The 14,557-nt window shown below is 38.7% G+C and overlaps 1 protein-coding gene across 2 annotated transcripts; it reads right to left on the bottom strand.

Annotated features, from left to right (window-relative positions):
- Positions 1 to 11,117: 11,117 nt before the first annotated feature.
- LOC133732629 (uncharacterized) lies at positions 11,118 to 13,307 on the bottom strand. Of its 2 annotated transcripts, none has more exons than XM_062160217.1 (5): positions 13,130 to 13,307; positions 12,762 to 12,999; positions 12,440 to 12,615; positions 11,976 to 12,267; positions 11,118 to 11,497 (listed from the first exon to the last, which is right to left on the bottom strand). In XM_062160217.1, exons 1-5 carry the CDS (start codon positions 13,218 to 13,220, stop codon positions 11,431 to 11,433), a joined length of 864 nt encoding a protein of 287 aa, XP_062016201.1. In that variant the 5' UTR covers positions 13,221 to 13,307; the 3' UTR covers positions 11,118 to 11,430. The 2 variants fall into 2 exon arrangements, with proteins under 2 accessions (XP_062016201.1, XP_062016202.1); XM_062160218.1 differs by having other exon boundaries at positions 13,107 to 13,269.
- Between the last annotated feature and the right edge of the window lie 1,250 nt (positions 13,308 to 14,557).

Genomic DNA, 14,557 nt, shown 5'->3' with positions numbered 1-14,557 from the left:
CTCCAATATAACAATAACAGAAACCCTTTTTTTTTTTTTTTTTTTTTTTTTTTTTTTTTTTTTAAGGTAACCTGTTGCTGACCGAGTGAGACTGAGTTGACTCGGTCCGAGTTGGCTAAATTGACTCTGACCGAGTTAGAGTGATCGAGTTGACCGACTGTGGCTCCGACCGAGTAATGCGAGCGACCGGAAGATGACGCCGGACTGAGTCAAGTCTGGGCACAATCGTGGACTAAAGCACGGTCGGAGATGGATCAGGTGGCCGGAAGGGACTGGATTAGGTGGCTGGACGGGACTGGATCGAGATCGGTGCCGGAAGAGATTGGTTGGTGCCTGGAGACAGAGAAAACCCAACCCGAAGATGAAGACCGGCCGACTATCTGGGTGCTTTTCAGTGACGCCGGGAACTGCTCTTTAGTGACGCAGGGAACTGCTCGATCCGAAGAGATGGAGGTGACCTGGGCAATCTGGAAGATGAAGCCGGTCTTGAACGTGAAGCTGATGGTCAACCTTGAAGGGAACAGAGAGGACAACGCCGATCTTTTGACAAATGAAGGCTGATGTCGGCTGGAGTTAAAACCCTAACAAATGGGGTTCTAAAACTATTTTTCTTTTTTTTAAAAAACAAAGAGATAATAAAGAGACAAAGTCCTTTTCGGATCTTTGCTATGATACCAAGTTAAATAAGACAAGATTGAGAGAATGAACTTTCTGATATCTTATTCGTCTCACAGTGGAGGTATATAAAGAAGATTACCGGAATACAACAGGTAAGTACTAACTATGAAATAATTACAATATATTCTATTCCTAATGTTAAGCCATGACTCACGCTAACAAAAGGAACCGTCTGGCGAACAGGTCGTATCGTAGACTCAGCCACTCGAGATTCCAGTTCGGTACTTCGGCAGTTTATGACTTGGGGTGGAGAGAATTGAGTCGTGTTTTAATTGATAATAGGGGTCTCTTTATATAGAGGATTACAAGACATAGAATCAGAGTTGAACAAGGAAATATAATCGTACAATTAATTGGATATTTATGAATATTTCCGAGAATATCTCTAATTCTAAACCCTATTACAACTAGGTCAAGTAACCTAGAGTTTGGGCCAGACACATATTCTAGATTTACTCTTGAACACTCCCCCTTGTGTCGCCCAAACGTGGTGCTCATCTCGTTGCCTCATTAAAAACCTTGCCGAGTAACAAAAACCCAGTGGGACAAAAATAACCTCGGTCGAAGGGAAAAAAGAGCACAACACACCCTTCACGTTTCGAGACCATACATGTAGACATCTCCCCCTAATTTCTGCATCTCCCCCTGATGACTACGGTCATGGGAGTTCAGATAACTTCCACAAATGATGCTATCAACATGTTTCCCGAAAGTATCCAGACAATGATTTAGTGAGTAAGCCTGCCGTTTGAACCCTCTCCACCCAGAATATCTTCTACTGCACTTGACAAGAAAGCTCCCTCTGTCCTCCCCATTGTCATCTGAAGAACCATTAAGACTTCTCAAACCATCTGATTCACTTCCACCCTCCTCTAATGTAATCCCTTCAAATCCCATGTCATCCCACTCATGCACCCTGCTCGTATCTCCATGCACATTGTGATTAAAGTCAATGTCATCATCCTTTTCAAACAATCACTGTTTCAGCCTATTTTCTTAATTTTAAGTAAGTAAACGTGCTATAAATGTTTTATTCACTCTCACACAGGTACTTAGACTTTCAAAGAAGGCTCTGGATTTTGGGAGGGAGAGGAAAACTGTTGATGGGATTGAAATGAGTTGTCAAAGGTAGAGAGACTTGTGTTTTTCTAAGGATTTGGATTTTGTGGAAATGCATTTTATTTATTCGATGAATTTTGTGTTGTTTTTTTTTATTTTTGGTACAGAACAAATAAAAATTTTGTATTGTTTCTGGACTAATGCAAAACGGACAAAACCGTTTATTTTGGTATCTATATTTTGGGGAGTGAAATTTGCACTCCCCTTTTTGCATTCTGCACTTCCTCTTATGTTTTGAAACTTGAGTTTCCAAATCTGCCCTTAAAACAATAACGTTCAACACCAAAATGGAGAGAGTACAGTAAATCTTCACCCAAAATCTTCTACCAAGAGAAGGGAAGTATTGCTCCTCGAAACTTGTCGCCAAAATCTTCTACCAAGATCTTGGCTAACAAAGGTTATAATACAAATTATATGCAATTGAAGATTCGCACAGAGAGAGGTATTTCTTCTTCTTCTTTTTTGAATTTTTTGACTCTCTTCTTCTGGGTTGTTTCAGAATCTCTTGCAGGGAGAACATCTCTTAATTTCCAAACTTTTAAATTTCAGTTTGATCTATTGGGTTTACAAGATTCAAGCTTTTTTTTGCATCAATGAGTTGGAGCTTTGAAAAACTGTTGATTGGACTGGGATTTAGCTGAAAGTAAGAAAGATTGGGTTGTGATTTGAAAAATTAATTGGGGTTTTCTGTGTTTAGGGAATCAAGGAATGGGTTTCATACCAAAAAGAAACTGAACCCAAAACCAAGTTCTTACCTTTTAACTTCAAACAAACTCCTCTCTCCTTCTGTCTCGTTTCCGATCTCCTCTCCCTTAGAAAGCAACCCCTCTGTAAGACAGTTCTCTTCTTATTTCTTCTTCTTTTCTTTCTCTCTAATCTTCTCTCTGTCATCCATCTTTCCCATCTCCTCTTCTTTTTCTTTCCGTCTTTTTTTTTTCCCTTCTCTATCTTTCTTCTTCGTTCTCTTTGTTTCTCAACCTTCCTCTATTCTCTTCCCTCTCATCTCTTTCCCTTTTAGATAAGTTTACTTTGTTCGGTAGAATCGAAAACTTAAGGGGGGTGTATTGTATATGAAATTAGTGGAACTTTTAAAGAAATCTATGGAATTTAAAAGTCTGGGTATATTCAATATAAACTTTTAACAGTCCATGAAAGTCCTAAGGTATTCAATTAGGATTTTTAAAGACTTCATGAATTCCACCAAAATCTAGGGGTATTCAATTAGGACTTTTAAAAATGAATAAAAGTACAGAGGTATTCAAAATATCATTCATACTTATGGAATTAGAAAATCATGGATAATCATGTACTTTGTAGTGTTAACTATACATACCAAACTCCAATAATTTTCCAGCCTCCAGACCAAAGAGTTGAAAAAGTCTATCAAAGTTTCCTCTTAAAAAAAAAAAAAAAAAAAAGGTCTATCAAAGTTCTTCTCTCTACGCACGAAGAAGTTTGTCCTTCATCATCTCTCTTTCTTATTTTTTTGTTTTTTTTTTCTCTAATCTTTTATGATATCAACGTTTTTTGATATCAACGTTTTTTGATATCCAACATGTTCATTGTAGTTCTTAAATGTGATTTTTTTTTTTTTTTCAATTGTGATACTTCGAACCCTAATAGCAATAAAAATGATTTATGAAACCCTAAAACTCAAATATTGTGGTCTACCCCTAAGACCTTGAATAGTGTTGCTATGGCATACTAAATTTTATCTTATTAATTAATTATTCTCATTAATTTGAATTTATATTATAGTTCAAAGAAAGGTTGAATAATTGAATTTCAATTGATTGATTATGGATCAAGACATTGACCAATATTGCTACAATATATGTTAATTGGCGAAAACAAAATTGATGAGAATAATTAACCATAAACATCAAGTGATCTATATTGCATATTTATGTTGTTGGGAGATTAGGAATGAAAACAAACTCGCTAGACAGATTAACGATAATTTATTTGAGTCAATTTGTATTAGAAGATACTTGAGGAGACAACGAGTTATTATCTTATTTTGTGTTTAGGCTGCATTTGTTTTGTTTTTTTGTTTTTTGTTTTTTGTTTTTATATTTTGTACATGCTAGGAAATCTGTAGAAGTCATTCATATATAGATTTGAATGAATCAATAAAAGTCTGTTGTTAAAATCAATGGTTTTAAGAAATCCATAACAGTCTATCAACTTTTCAAAGAGTCTGTAGACTTTTCAAAAAGTCTATCATTTAAAAAAAGTCTGCACAAATCCAAATACAATACACCCCCCTTAACTTCTTTGGTTTCAAAAAGTCAATCGATCGAGGTTTGAGATAATAAGTCTTTAGGTCTACATAATGCTCAAAAACCCACTTTAATCTGCACAAGCTAGTCTAACGTTGTCATATGATACTCTTCTATCTCAAAGAATGGAATTTACGAAGAAGAAGTCATGGCAGAAGACCAAAACTGGAGAGTGAAGAAAACAGAAGCATTGCACAATTGTTGGGTCAAAAGTGGAATTTCACACAATAAAATAATATAAAGATTGAAGTGGGAGTGCAGAATGCAAAAAGGGGAGTGCAAATTTCACTCCCCTATATTTTTGGTAATTGTTCCCTTTTGGTATCTAAAAATTTAAAAAACCACACAGAAAATGCAATCATTAATTTGGGTGCGTGTATTCTTGGTTGTTGTTTATTTGTTCACATCCACTGACTATGAATCTCATTTTATTTACAGTAAATAATAAACTGTGGCGTTCATCTTAGCAAAACTCTATGCGACATATATGGTGTATTGTCCAACTATAGATTATTTTTCACTCTCAAATTTGATCTCTTGATATAATAATTGATGTTGCTAGTATTGTTTAATTGTAAATCATTTGTATAAATTTACTCCATTGCGACTAATCACGCTGTGTACAACTTGTATGCTTGACTACTTGTGATTAATTGAATGCAGAGAATATGAAGAAGAAATGAGTTTGGGTGAAGATTCAAGACAAGTTAAAATTCAATTTGTACTCAAAAACAATTTTTATAAGGAGGATTCAAAGCAGACGTGCACTTGCACCAACATGAATGAACGGTTGAATAACATTAAATACACTTTTTGATTATTAAAAAAAATATATTAATTATAAATATCGAGGGTTGAGATTACCTAATAAGTATTGAGTCACTTGCACCATCGGTGTATAGAGAAGAATATTTTAGGGGGTGAGCGCCTATGGGAAAGGATGAGATTTTAAAAACTAGGAATCTAGTGAACAATGTTATTCGAGATTCTCTTTCTATCGCGGGAAAGACGACTCTCCAAACAAAGAAAACAAACTCCCAGCAGCCTAATATACCTAGCTCACGTGAAAACCACGCGCTCACCCCCTAAATTGGATTTTTTTTACTGTTTCATTTTAGGTGAGACCTAATTCACTTATTTTATTGACCACTAAGTCCAAAATAGTAGGCCTATGCATTTTAGCCCGAAAACTCAAACTGGACTGATCTTGACCGTCAGATCCGGGCCGGGTTTTGAGAAAAAAAAAAAAAAAAAGCCTGGACCATTTGAATTTAAACGGGCCAGTCCCGAGCCTCGGTATCCATTCCCGAAATCTTGAAAAACCCGACCATTAATAACCGGGAAAATGACCCAAACAGTGTCCCACCTTTTTCCCATTCTAAACTTTCGTACCTCACCTTTTATAACTATTAGACTGGTATTTGAGGTTTTCACCCCGACCCAATTTTGGTATCTGGAGTTGTTAGCTCCGTTACGGTGCCATCCACGTGGCATATAATGAGGGGTATTTTCGTCCCTCCTGGTATTCCCGCCATTTCAATGATATATATTCCCTCCTTTTTTTCCTTTGACCAATTTGCCGCCAATTTTGAAGTCAGGTTTCCTTTGACCTATTTCCCTCCAATTTGGAAGAGAATGGTTATTCCTCCATCAGAGGACTAAAGTATATATAAGGTTGGTACCTCATGTTGTGACCCCGACCCAAAAAAAGTGCCTCTAAGTTTTGAAGCTCTGTTTATCATACTATGGCACTATCTGACAAACTATGCAACCAAACTAATAAAAATAACATGACCTGAAATAAAGCTTGCATTGCCACAAAGTCTCAAATACAATTGTTGTCTCAAAAGACACAAATGTATCAAATTTGGAACAACAACATACAAAAACAGATGTGCACTATGTGAACAAGACAAGAAACTGAAATAAAGCAATATAAATTCATTCCAATCCCATAACTATTCTCTACTCATCTGAAGTAGCTGGTGGTGAAGGGGCATTCTTTGGCTTGGGCTTTCTCTGTGCTAGTGATTTGAACCTCTTATGCTTAAATTGGGGCATGGATGAGCCTTCTTGAGCAATACTGGTCTGGGACTGCTGAGTGGGCAAAAATGCAGGTTGGGACTCTTGCTGTTGTGCAATGTGAGCTTCATGTTGTGTCACATTCACTGTACTCTCTTCTTCCACATGCACAGCTTCCTCATGCTACACATTTTCTGCACCCTGTTCTTGCACATTCACATGTTCCTCCTGCTGGACATTATTTCCTTCCTGATATCCCAAAATACAAATCAATATAGGTATATAACTTCACTATGAAGTCAAATGAACATCAATTCAATTCAACAGTACACAACAATTCAAATCCAAATCAATTCATTTCAACTTTCACCATATCCTCAAATTCTACCTGATTTCTTGCTTTGCAGGTCCTCCTATTGTTGCCCTTTTTCTTGCAGATTGTGCAAGTTACCTGGGAGTAATACACCTTAGGTAACTTGGTTGTGCCAGGAGGTTGTGCTACCTCACCTACAATTATTTAAAGGCAATATGCCTAAAAATTAGTTACAAATGCAAAGAATCATAAAAAAATGAGCTAGAAATGAAAGTGGACATTTCATAGGCTAACCTGGTTCTTTGTTTCTTGCCATTTTGGGCCTCCCAGGCTGCCTCCTATACAGAGGAGGGGCAATTGGCCTATGTATCTTCTCCCACTCAATGACTCCAGCAATTGGAAAAAGGACTGGTTCATATGCTTTCATATAAACATCCTCGGTAAAATAGTCATTAACAAAATCATCAGGGGACTCTCCTATAGTGAGAATATGGCAGCTACTACATGGCCACAAGGTATCCCAGAGACATCCCACCTCATGAGAGTGCAGGTCTTCAAATCCAAAGCTACTGACTGAGCTGCAACCACACCAGTTTGGCAAGCTACACCCCTCCTTTGAATCTCAAACCTCCAAGGACTTGATTGTATAGCTCTGTATTCACTGCTCCACTCTACTGCCTTCTTTAGTGTCTTTTCCACTCTTGGCCCAACTTTACACCTCCATCTACCCCTAGATGTCCTCCTATTTTCCATCCTCACCATGATCTGTGTTCGAACTTCTTCCAAACAGCTCAGGATTAGCTTCTTCCTTGCCTGGAGAATACTATTGTTGAAGCTCTCACTGTGGTTATTGAGCAGCAAGTCACATTTGAATTTGTGATCAAAGTGTGACTTTGACCAATGGATTGCAGGCCTATCCATGCACTATTGTCATGTTGGGACTGAACTCTTCTTCATGTCCTCCATTGCTGCTGTGAATGTGTTTAGGGTACAACTCCTAGCAACTGCCCACATATTTTGCTTCAACTCCAAACCTTCAAGCAAAGTTATGAAACCAGTTAAAAATTCCCATCATTTTCTTAGTTAACCAAGTTAAGCAAGTTATGTAGGGTTAAATGAAAAAATACATAAGCAAGTTATGTAGGGTTAAATGAAAAAATACATACCTCTATGTCCATCATTTCTAAAGTTGTTATGCAAGTGTCTCACACAATGCCTGTGTCCTGCATCTGAAAACAGCTCTTTGATTGCTTGCTCAAGTCCTTTTTGTTTATCACTCATGAAGCTGTAATGGCTTAAGTGGTAGATGTCCAGGTCTTCCTTCAGAAACTCCAAAAATCAAGTCCAACTTTCCCTGCACTCTGCCTCCACTATAGCCATGCAATGGGGTAAATTCCATTATTCCCATCTACCCTAACTGCAGATAGCAACTGACCCTTGTGCACCCCCTTCAGGTGACAGCCATCCAAACTTATAATTGGCCTACAGCCTTCCTTCCACCCCTTTTTCAAGGCAGCCAAGCAGATGTATATCCTCTTGAACCTGTGACCTCCCTATCTAATTCTGTTTGAATCCACACTGATGTCCCATGATTCCTTTTCTTTAGTTCATGAGCATAGCTCTCCAACATGTTGTATTGGTCCTGATGGCTCCCTTGTGCCATCTTCATTGGTCTTTGCTCTATAGCACATTTGGTAGTCCACTTCCATACCAAAGTCCTTGTTGATTACATTCTGCATGCCTTCTCTAGTCCAATTTGGATCGGTTATGAAAAAATCAGCATACTCCACTGCTATGAAGGGTGCATGCATCTAAAACACCTTCTTCTTAATACTGGTACACTTGTGCTAAGTTTGAATGCTTCTAATCCAGATTGTTGGATTTGACTTGTCTGTTGTAGATGCATATATCCTCCAAGGACACTTTGGAGATGTTACACACTGGGCACAAACCTTGTAAAACATCCACAAATGCAACAAAATTATTCACACAAAAAAACATAAACCAAGGTACATAACGTGCTGCTGTATTACAAAAAAAAAAAAAAAAAAAAAAAAACAAGTAAAAAATGACACACCTTGTGTCTTGAATTGGTAGGGAACCTGATCTCCTTCTTTGTCAACACTAAATTAATGCTTCCTAATGGCTGCCTTGAAAACCTTTGAGCTTGCAAATTCCATACCCAATTCAAAAGTTGGGTCCATATCTTCCTTCTGTTTGAACCCTCTCCACCCAGAATATCTTCTACTGCACTTGACAGGAAAGCTCCCTTTGTCCTTCCCATTGTCATCTGAAGAACCATTAAGACTTCTCAAACCATCTGATTCACTTCCACCCTCCTCTGATATAATCCCTTCAAATCCCATGTCATCCCACTCATGCACCCTGCTGGTATCTCCATGCACATTGTGATTAAAGTCAATGTCATCATCCTCTGAATTCATATCATAGTCTGAATCAACAATACCCTCAAAGTTAGGGTCATCTGAATCTGTGCTGCTATCAGAAGACACTTCTAAGTCTTCTTGATGTCTTGAGGTCTCTCCTCCATATCTGGTTGAGTACCTTCGTTGCACAGGATTCTTTGGTCTTGCCTTCTTCTTCTGAGGTGTAGGATCATCATGGTCTTCAATTGGCCTCTTACCCTTGTCAACTTGCCTTTTTCTTCTGCTTACTGAAGCTCCCTCTGCTCTATCACTGTGTGGCCCAATATCTTCACTAGCTGGCTCTTCAGGCCTTTGTCCCATAGGCCCATCCTCTGCCCTATGTCCCATTTCTGCATTCCCAGGCCCATCCTTTGCACTATGTCCAATTTCTGCATTCCCAGGCCCATCCTCATTAACAGCCTCATCACACATATCCTCCAAAATCACAACCTCAGGCACAAGCTGTGGATCCCAATCTTCTTCACTTGCCTCATCATCCCCATCAAAAAATACAACCCCTTCTTCAATATCATCAATCCACCACCCTAAAAAGCTAGTGTGATCTAGGTTTTTTACAAACACATCCAGTTTATCATCCAAAAATACCCTTCTTTCCCTTGTACACACTATGTACATCTCCAACATCTTTGTACTTTCAGGAACAAACCTACACATATCCAATGCTTCCTTATCATTGGTTATAGGAAGAAAGCCACTCCCAGTTTCACTACCTGGGATCCTAAACCAGAATTGCATTAGGGGGGGGGGGGGGGTTCATATCCAATGTCATGAGCCTAGTATATCAAACCAGTCATGGACATCTTGTCCGGGTCTACACCATCAACAAACAAGAACTCCCCCCCTTTATACTGCCTATTACACCCATTCTCACTATGAAACCTACCTCCATGGTAGATTTTCATAGTGAACACATTAGGATCTGCATCAACAAAATCACCAAACAATTTATTAAACATTGTCCACATTAAGCATTTGTTTTGCAGAAAAATTCATAAACCCTAAACTTGCAGACCCATTATACCCTCATTTGAAGCCCTAAAATATTGTACCCTAGTTATGACTGTCATCAACCCTAAAGCAATAAAAACCTTAAACCAGAATACCCACAAATCTGCTGGGATTTTTAATACCTCACCAACCCAGCCCCAGTGGGATAATGTATCAAAACAAAAAAGGGGACCAGTTTACCTGCATAAGCTGGTGCATCTCCTGCCACGCGAAAGTACCTCCACTTTTGGGCCATTGCTTGGAATCTTATGGATTCGTACTCAGAGAATCTCAGACAAAAGGGGAGAGAGAGAAACTCTGTTTCTGATTTCGATTTCGATTTGGGAATGGGGAATAACGGGATAGAGAGATAGTTACAAACATAAGGCTGAAAAGACCATATTGCCCTTGCACATTTGAATTTTGGATGGCACCGTAACAGAGCTAACAGCTCCAACTACCAAAATTGGGTTGGGGTAAAAACCTCAGATACCAATCTGATAGTTTTAAAAGGTGAGGTATGAAAGTTTAGAATGGAAAAAATGTGGGACACTGTTTGAGCCATTTTCCCTTAATAACCCGCACCCACACCATGTTTTCTCTACCTAATACACATGTCCACCGGATAATATACGCTCTCGCATATACTGGGCATCCCCAACTCCTCTCTTTTTCTTTTTTCTTTTTTCTTCTCCTCCAAAATTCCACTCCTTTTCTCACTCACCCTCTCTCTTCTTGACCATTCTCAACTTCACCCACTGGGTATCTCCCCATTATTCATATCTCAAATGGGTTTCTCTTCCTTTCTGCTCTAGCCAGTCGGAGGGCAGTGATGAGAGTGAGCCGACAGGTGGTTCGACGAGCATGAAGAGAGAGAGAGTCTGAGCAGCGCCGGGTTAAGAATTTTTCGACCAGCAGTTTTTGTAATGCAAAAATCTGAAAATTTTCAATTCTGTTGTTGGGCCCGAAAAACCCATAGGATCGGCCCGTTTAATAACGATCCGGGCCGGAGCGGTCCCTGAAAATAAAAATCTAAATTTGAGCCCGACCCGAGATATTCGGGCTTGATCCTGGGCCCTATAAAATCCATACCCCAGGCCTACAAAAAAGAAACATTTCCATACACACACAAAATGTTTATTTCACGAGAATAGTAGTTGAGGACTTGAGGTCTTCTATTGCTTGAGCAACACCATAAAGAATGGGTTAGGCATATTGCGAGGTAACTGAATGGTATTTGTATCACAATCATGCACATAGAGAAGTAGGTTAAATGAAAATCTAATCGAACAAGAAATTAGAGCATCTCCATCGACATTCTGATGTAGAAATTCCAGGAGGCTGCTGGGAATATTGCTCCCCCAACAGACTCCTATATGGATAGAACAGGACCTTACCTTACATATCAGATGAGTCTAGATGTAGAGAAGAAAATACTTCAAGAATCATTTCGCTTGTGAAATGATAACAATTTTACAAAATCATGAAAATCAAGCATCCAATATATTTCACCTAAACTCTTCTTACAAGCCATCGCTCATAATATATTCAAAACATACGCAAAAGGGAGGTTACGCGTGGTTTAAGTAGATGATCCGTCTTCTTCAAGAGAATGGCTTTCAAGAATAGCAACAGTCTCTTCCCTTGCACTGCAATGCCAAAACATAGTCCAGTTAAAAAAACTTGATACCGGTAGACTGATGGACCAATTTATTAGGAGTGAAAATAAGAATTTACAGAGCCAAAAGCAAAAGAAACAATAGTAACAAAGAAACATAGATAAAGGAACTTTTTCTTTTCATGTTATGTGCATAAGTCCAAACTTATCATAAAGAGAATTAACCACTTATGAGCCTTATTCCACCACCTTGTTGATCCATAAAAAAGAAATGTTACTACTGTCATCTTTAGGGATGCACTTGACAAACCACCTAAGATATCTTAAAATTAGAATCCACTCAAGAGATAATTCTACTTCCATCTATAGTAAGATGCGAATTACTACTGGCTCGAGAAGTTCTTCTAGATCCAAATAACAAAGCATCAAAAGCAATGTCTAATAATTCCTTTTGCTCAGCCATTTAACAGTAAGGTAAAGTATCTTAGTCAATCGGATTGGATGCCTACCTTCCAGATCTAAGAATCTTGAACTTGCCTAGCCTGGTAAGGTCCACAACTGTTGAGCCTGCACGACCTGAAGGAAGCACACCACCCTGATAAACATACGCACAATGTTGCCAGAGGTTCTCGAAATCTTTGATGCAAACACTACTTGGCTGCCCACTTAGGTTTGCACTGGTAAGGGCCAATGCACTCCCCAGTCCACGGGCAATCCCCCTGATGAAGTTACAGTCCGGGACTCTGACTCCTATACTTTCCAATCCAGGGTTCAAAGACTTCTCAAGCATACTAGACTCCCCTGCAAAAGACCCAAGCTAGCTTTTCTTATTCAACACTGAACTTGAAAGATTGTAAAACTGAAAACAAAATCATCCCTATTGATTTACAGCATCGTTATATGGTGGTGGCTATCAAAAATATGTTATTTTCGTTCTGCATCCACAAATGCAATAAGGCTATCAGTTACAAACCTCGTTTCAGTACAAGAGTAACAGGTCCTGGAAGGAGAGACTCAAGCAAGCCATGAGGCAAGTGATCAGTGACAGCAAAGCGCTGAATATCCGGCACATCCCCAACACAAATTGCGAGAGGACTCGTATGATTTCGCCCTTTAATCTCATAAATCCGATGAACTGCTTCCAATGAACTGCAATCACACTCCACCATTACAGGGATACACAATCACACCATACTATATATGGGTTTCCAAGAAGACCCAATACCCAAGAAACAAGAATGTACTCATTGAGGCATTTCAACAAACACGTAGAGTGCGTCAGAAGTTTCACATACCAAGCATCACAGGCAAAGCCGTATAGCGTATCCGTAGGGACAGCAATGACTTTTCCAGCTCTAAGAGCTTCAACAGCCTCCTCGGTGTGAGCTTCATTCGCCGGACGAACCACCCCCAACTGAGAAATTTCAACGCCGGCGGCGTCCACTTTCTCCAAGCTCCAAGCCATTTTCTGCTCAACGCCGCGCTTCAATCTCCGGCTGCGGACTATAGGCACTAAACCCAATCTGCGCAGGCCTAAAGCAAACGAAGAACAAGACGAAACAAAATAGTTGAGCTCAGTGTGTTTGTTTTACGTTTGCTATAAGCTTGAAATGGAAAAAGAAAATGAGAGAGAGACTGACAGTTGGGAGTGATTAAAGAGCACCTCTGGGACGAAGAGAAAAGGAGGGAAGCAGAGAAGCAGAAGAGAGTAGTAGTAGGGGAAATCTGCCTGCGATTTTGGTTGGAACGTTCATTATACCCGGCACACTAGCTATTTTGGATCGACTGTGAAGAGGAGATGCCTCGCAAAAAGCGGGCAAATTTATTTTTTGGAAGAGAAAAATTTTCAAACAATACCTGAATTTAGGCCGACTCCTAACTTCAGTACCCGACTATGCAAAACTATTACTTTGGTACTCCAAGTTTGAAGCCCGACCAAACATTCATACACACCAAGTTTCACAGATCTAGGACTTGAATTTTTTTTTTTTTTTTTTTAAACTAAAGGGATAGGAAAATTCAGCGCAATATCAAATATTTAACTAAAATACTTTATTGAGATGAAAAAAATAAGAAGCAAATCAAAACTACTATCAAATCGATTACCGAAGAGAAATTTTTTTAAATAAAATAAATGAGAGATTGAGAAAAGAGCTTAATCAAAACTAATTTCAAATAGACTACCAAAAAAGACATTAAAAAAAAAAATTCTATTTATTGCCAATATATTGATCCGTTTCTTATAGTCTAACAATTATTACAGACCTACAGGCCACGGCTCCAAAGAAAGCTAATTATTCATCATTGTCAGTGGCGGAACGTTATGGGGGCTGGAGGTTGCCCCCTTCACCCCCCAGGGGTGGAGCCACAGTGGGGCCTAGTGGGTCCAGTGACTCACTAGAGTTTTTATTTTTTTTTATTCTGAAGTATCTGGTTACGGTATATATAATATTGGTTTGGTTAATTTAATGTGTGGCTGCTGCTGCGTAGTGGATGTTGGCATGGTCCAGAATAAGTAGGTGCATGGTTCGATTGGCAGTGGTGGGTTTTCTTTTTTTGTCTTGATCTGAATATTTGTGTTCACATATTATATTTTATCTTTTAGATATTAACACTACTTTTATTCTACTTTTGAATTATTTTTTAAAAACTTTAATATAGTTATTAGCTGATTTATTATTTATTTTTTATGAAGTATTAGGAACAGCAAAGCTAGCTAAGAACCATATCGTTGGTACAGGAGAATGAGCAATTGATGCCACCTAATTGTAGGGCTCTGCAAATTAAGTGCATGGGGATTCTTCAATTAGGTTACAACTTGCCCTTTATGCTCTGCAGACTCTAAAATTTTGTTTTAATTCATGTTGAGAACTGAACTAAATTCATGTTCTTGTTGCAATTATAGAGATTCCATAATTCATTGTTCTTGCTAACAAAATAAGTATTATTATATTTTTTAAGTGCCCCACTTCAACTTAAATTCTGGCTCCGCCACTACCCCCCCCTCCCCACAAAAAAAAAATGGGGCGTGGTAGTGTATAGTGTATGATTGGCTGAACATTAGTTTAGAAAATTGAAAATAAATAAGTTA

This window comes from Rosa rugosa, chromosome 2 (assembly GCF_958449725.1).
Source record: "Rosa rugosa chromosome 2, drRosRugo1.1, whole genome shotgun sequence".
Lineage (NCBI taxonomy): Eukaryota > Viridiplantae > Streptophyta > Magnoliopsida > Rosales > Rosaceae > Rosa > Rosa rugosa.
Note: the sequence above shows the minus strand (reverse complement) of the source record. Positions and strands in the feature narration are given on the sequence as shown.

What these genes read in the sequence shown, in the direction of transcription:
- LOC133732629 (XM_062160217.1), bottom strand. Translation starts at nt 13,220, where the DNA reads ATGAACGTTCCAACCAAAATCGCAGGCAGATTTCCCCTACTACTACTC. An exon ending in GGCTTTGCCTGTGATGCTTG is followed by an intron (nt 12,616 to 12,761) that starts GTATGTGAAACT and finishes GTGTGATTGCAG; the next exon opens with TTCATTGGAAGCAGTTCATC. An exon ending in AAGATTCTTAGATCTGGAAG is followed by an intron (nt 11,498 to 11,975) that starts GTAGGCATCCAA and finishes TTGGCATTGCAG; the next exon opens with TGCAAGGGAAGAGACTGTTG.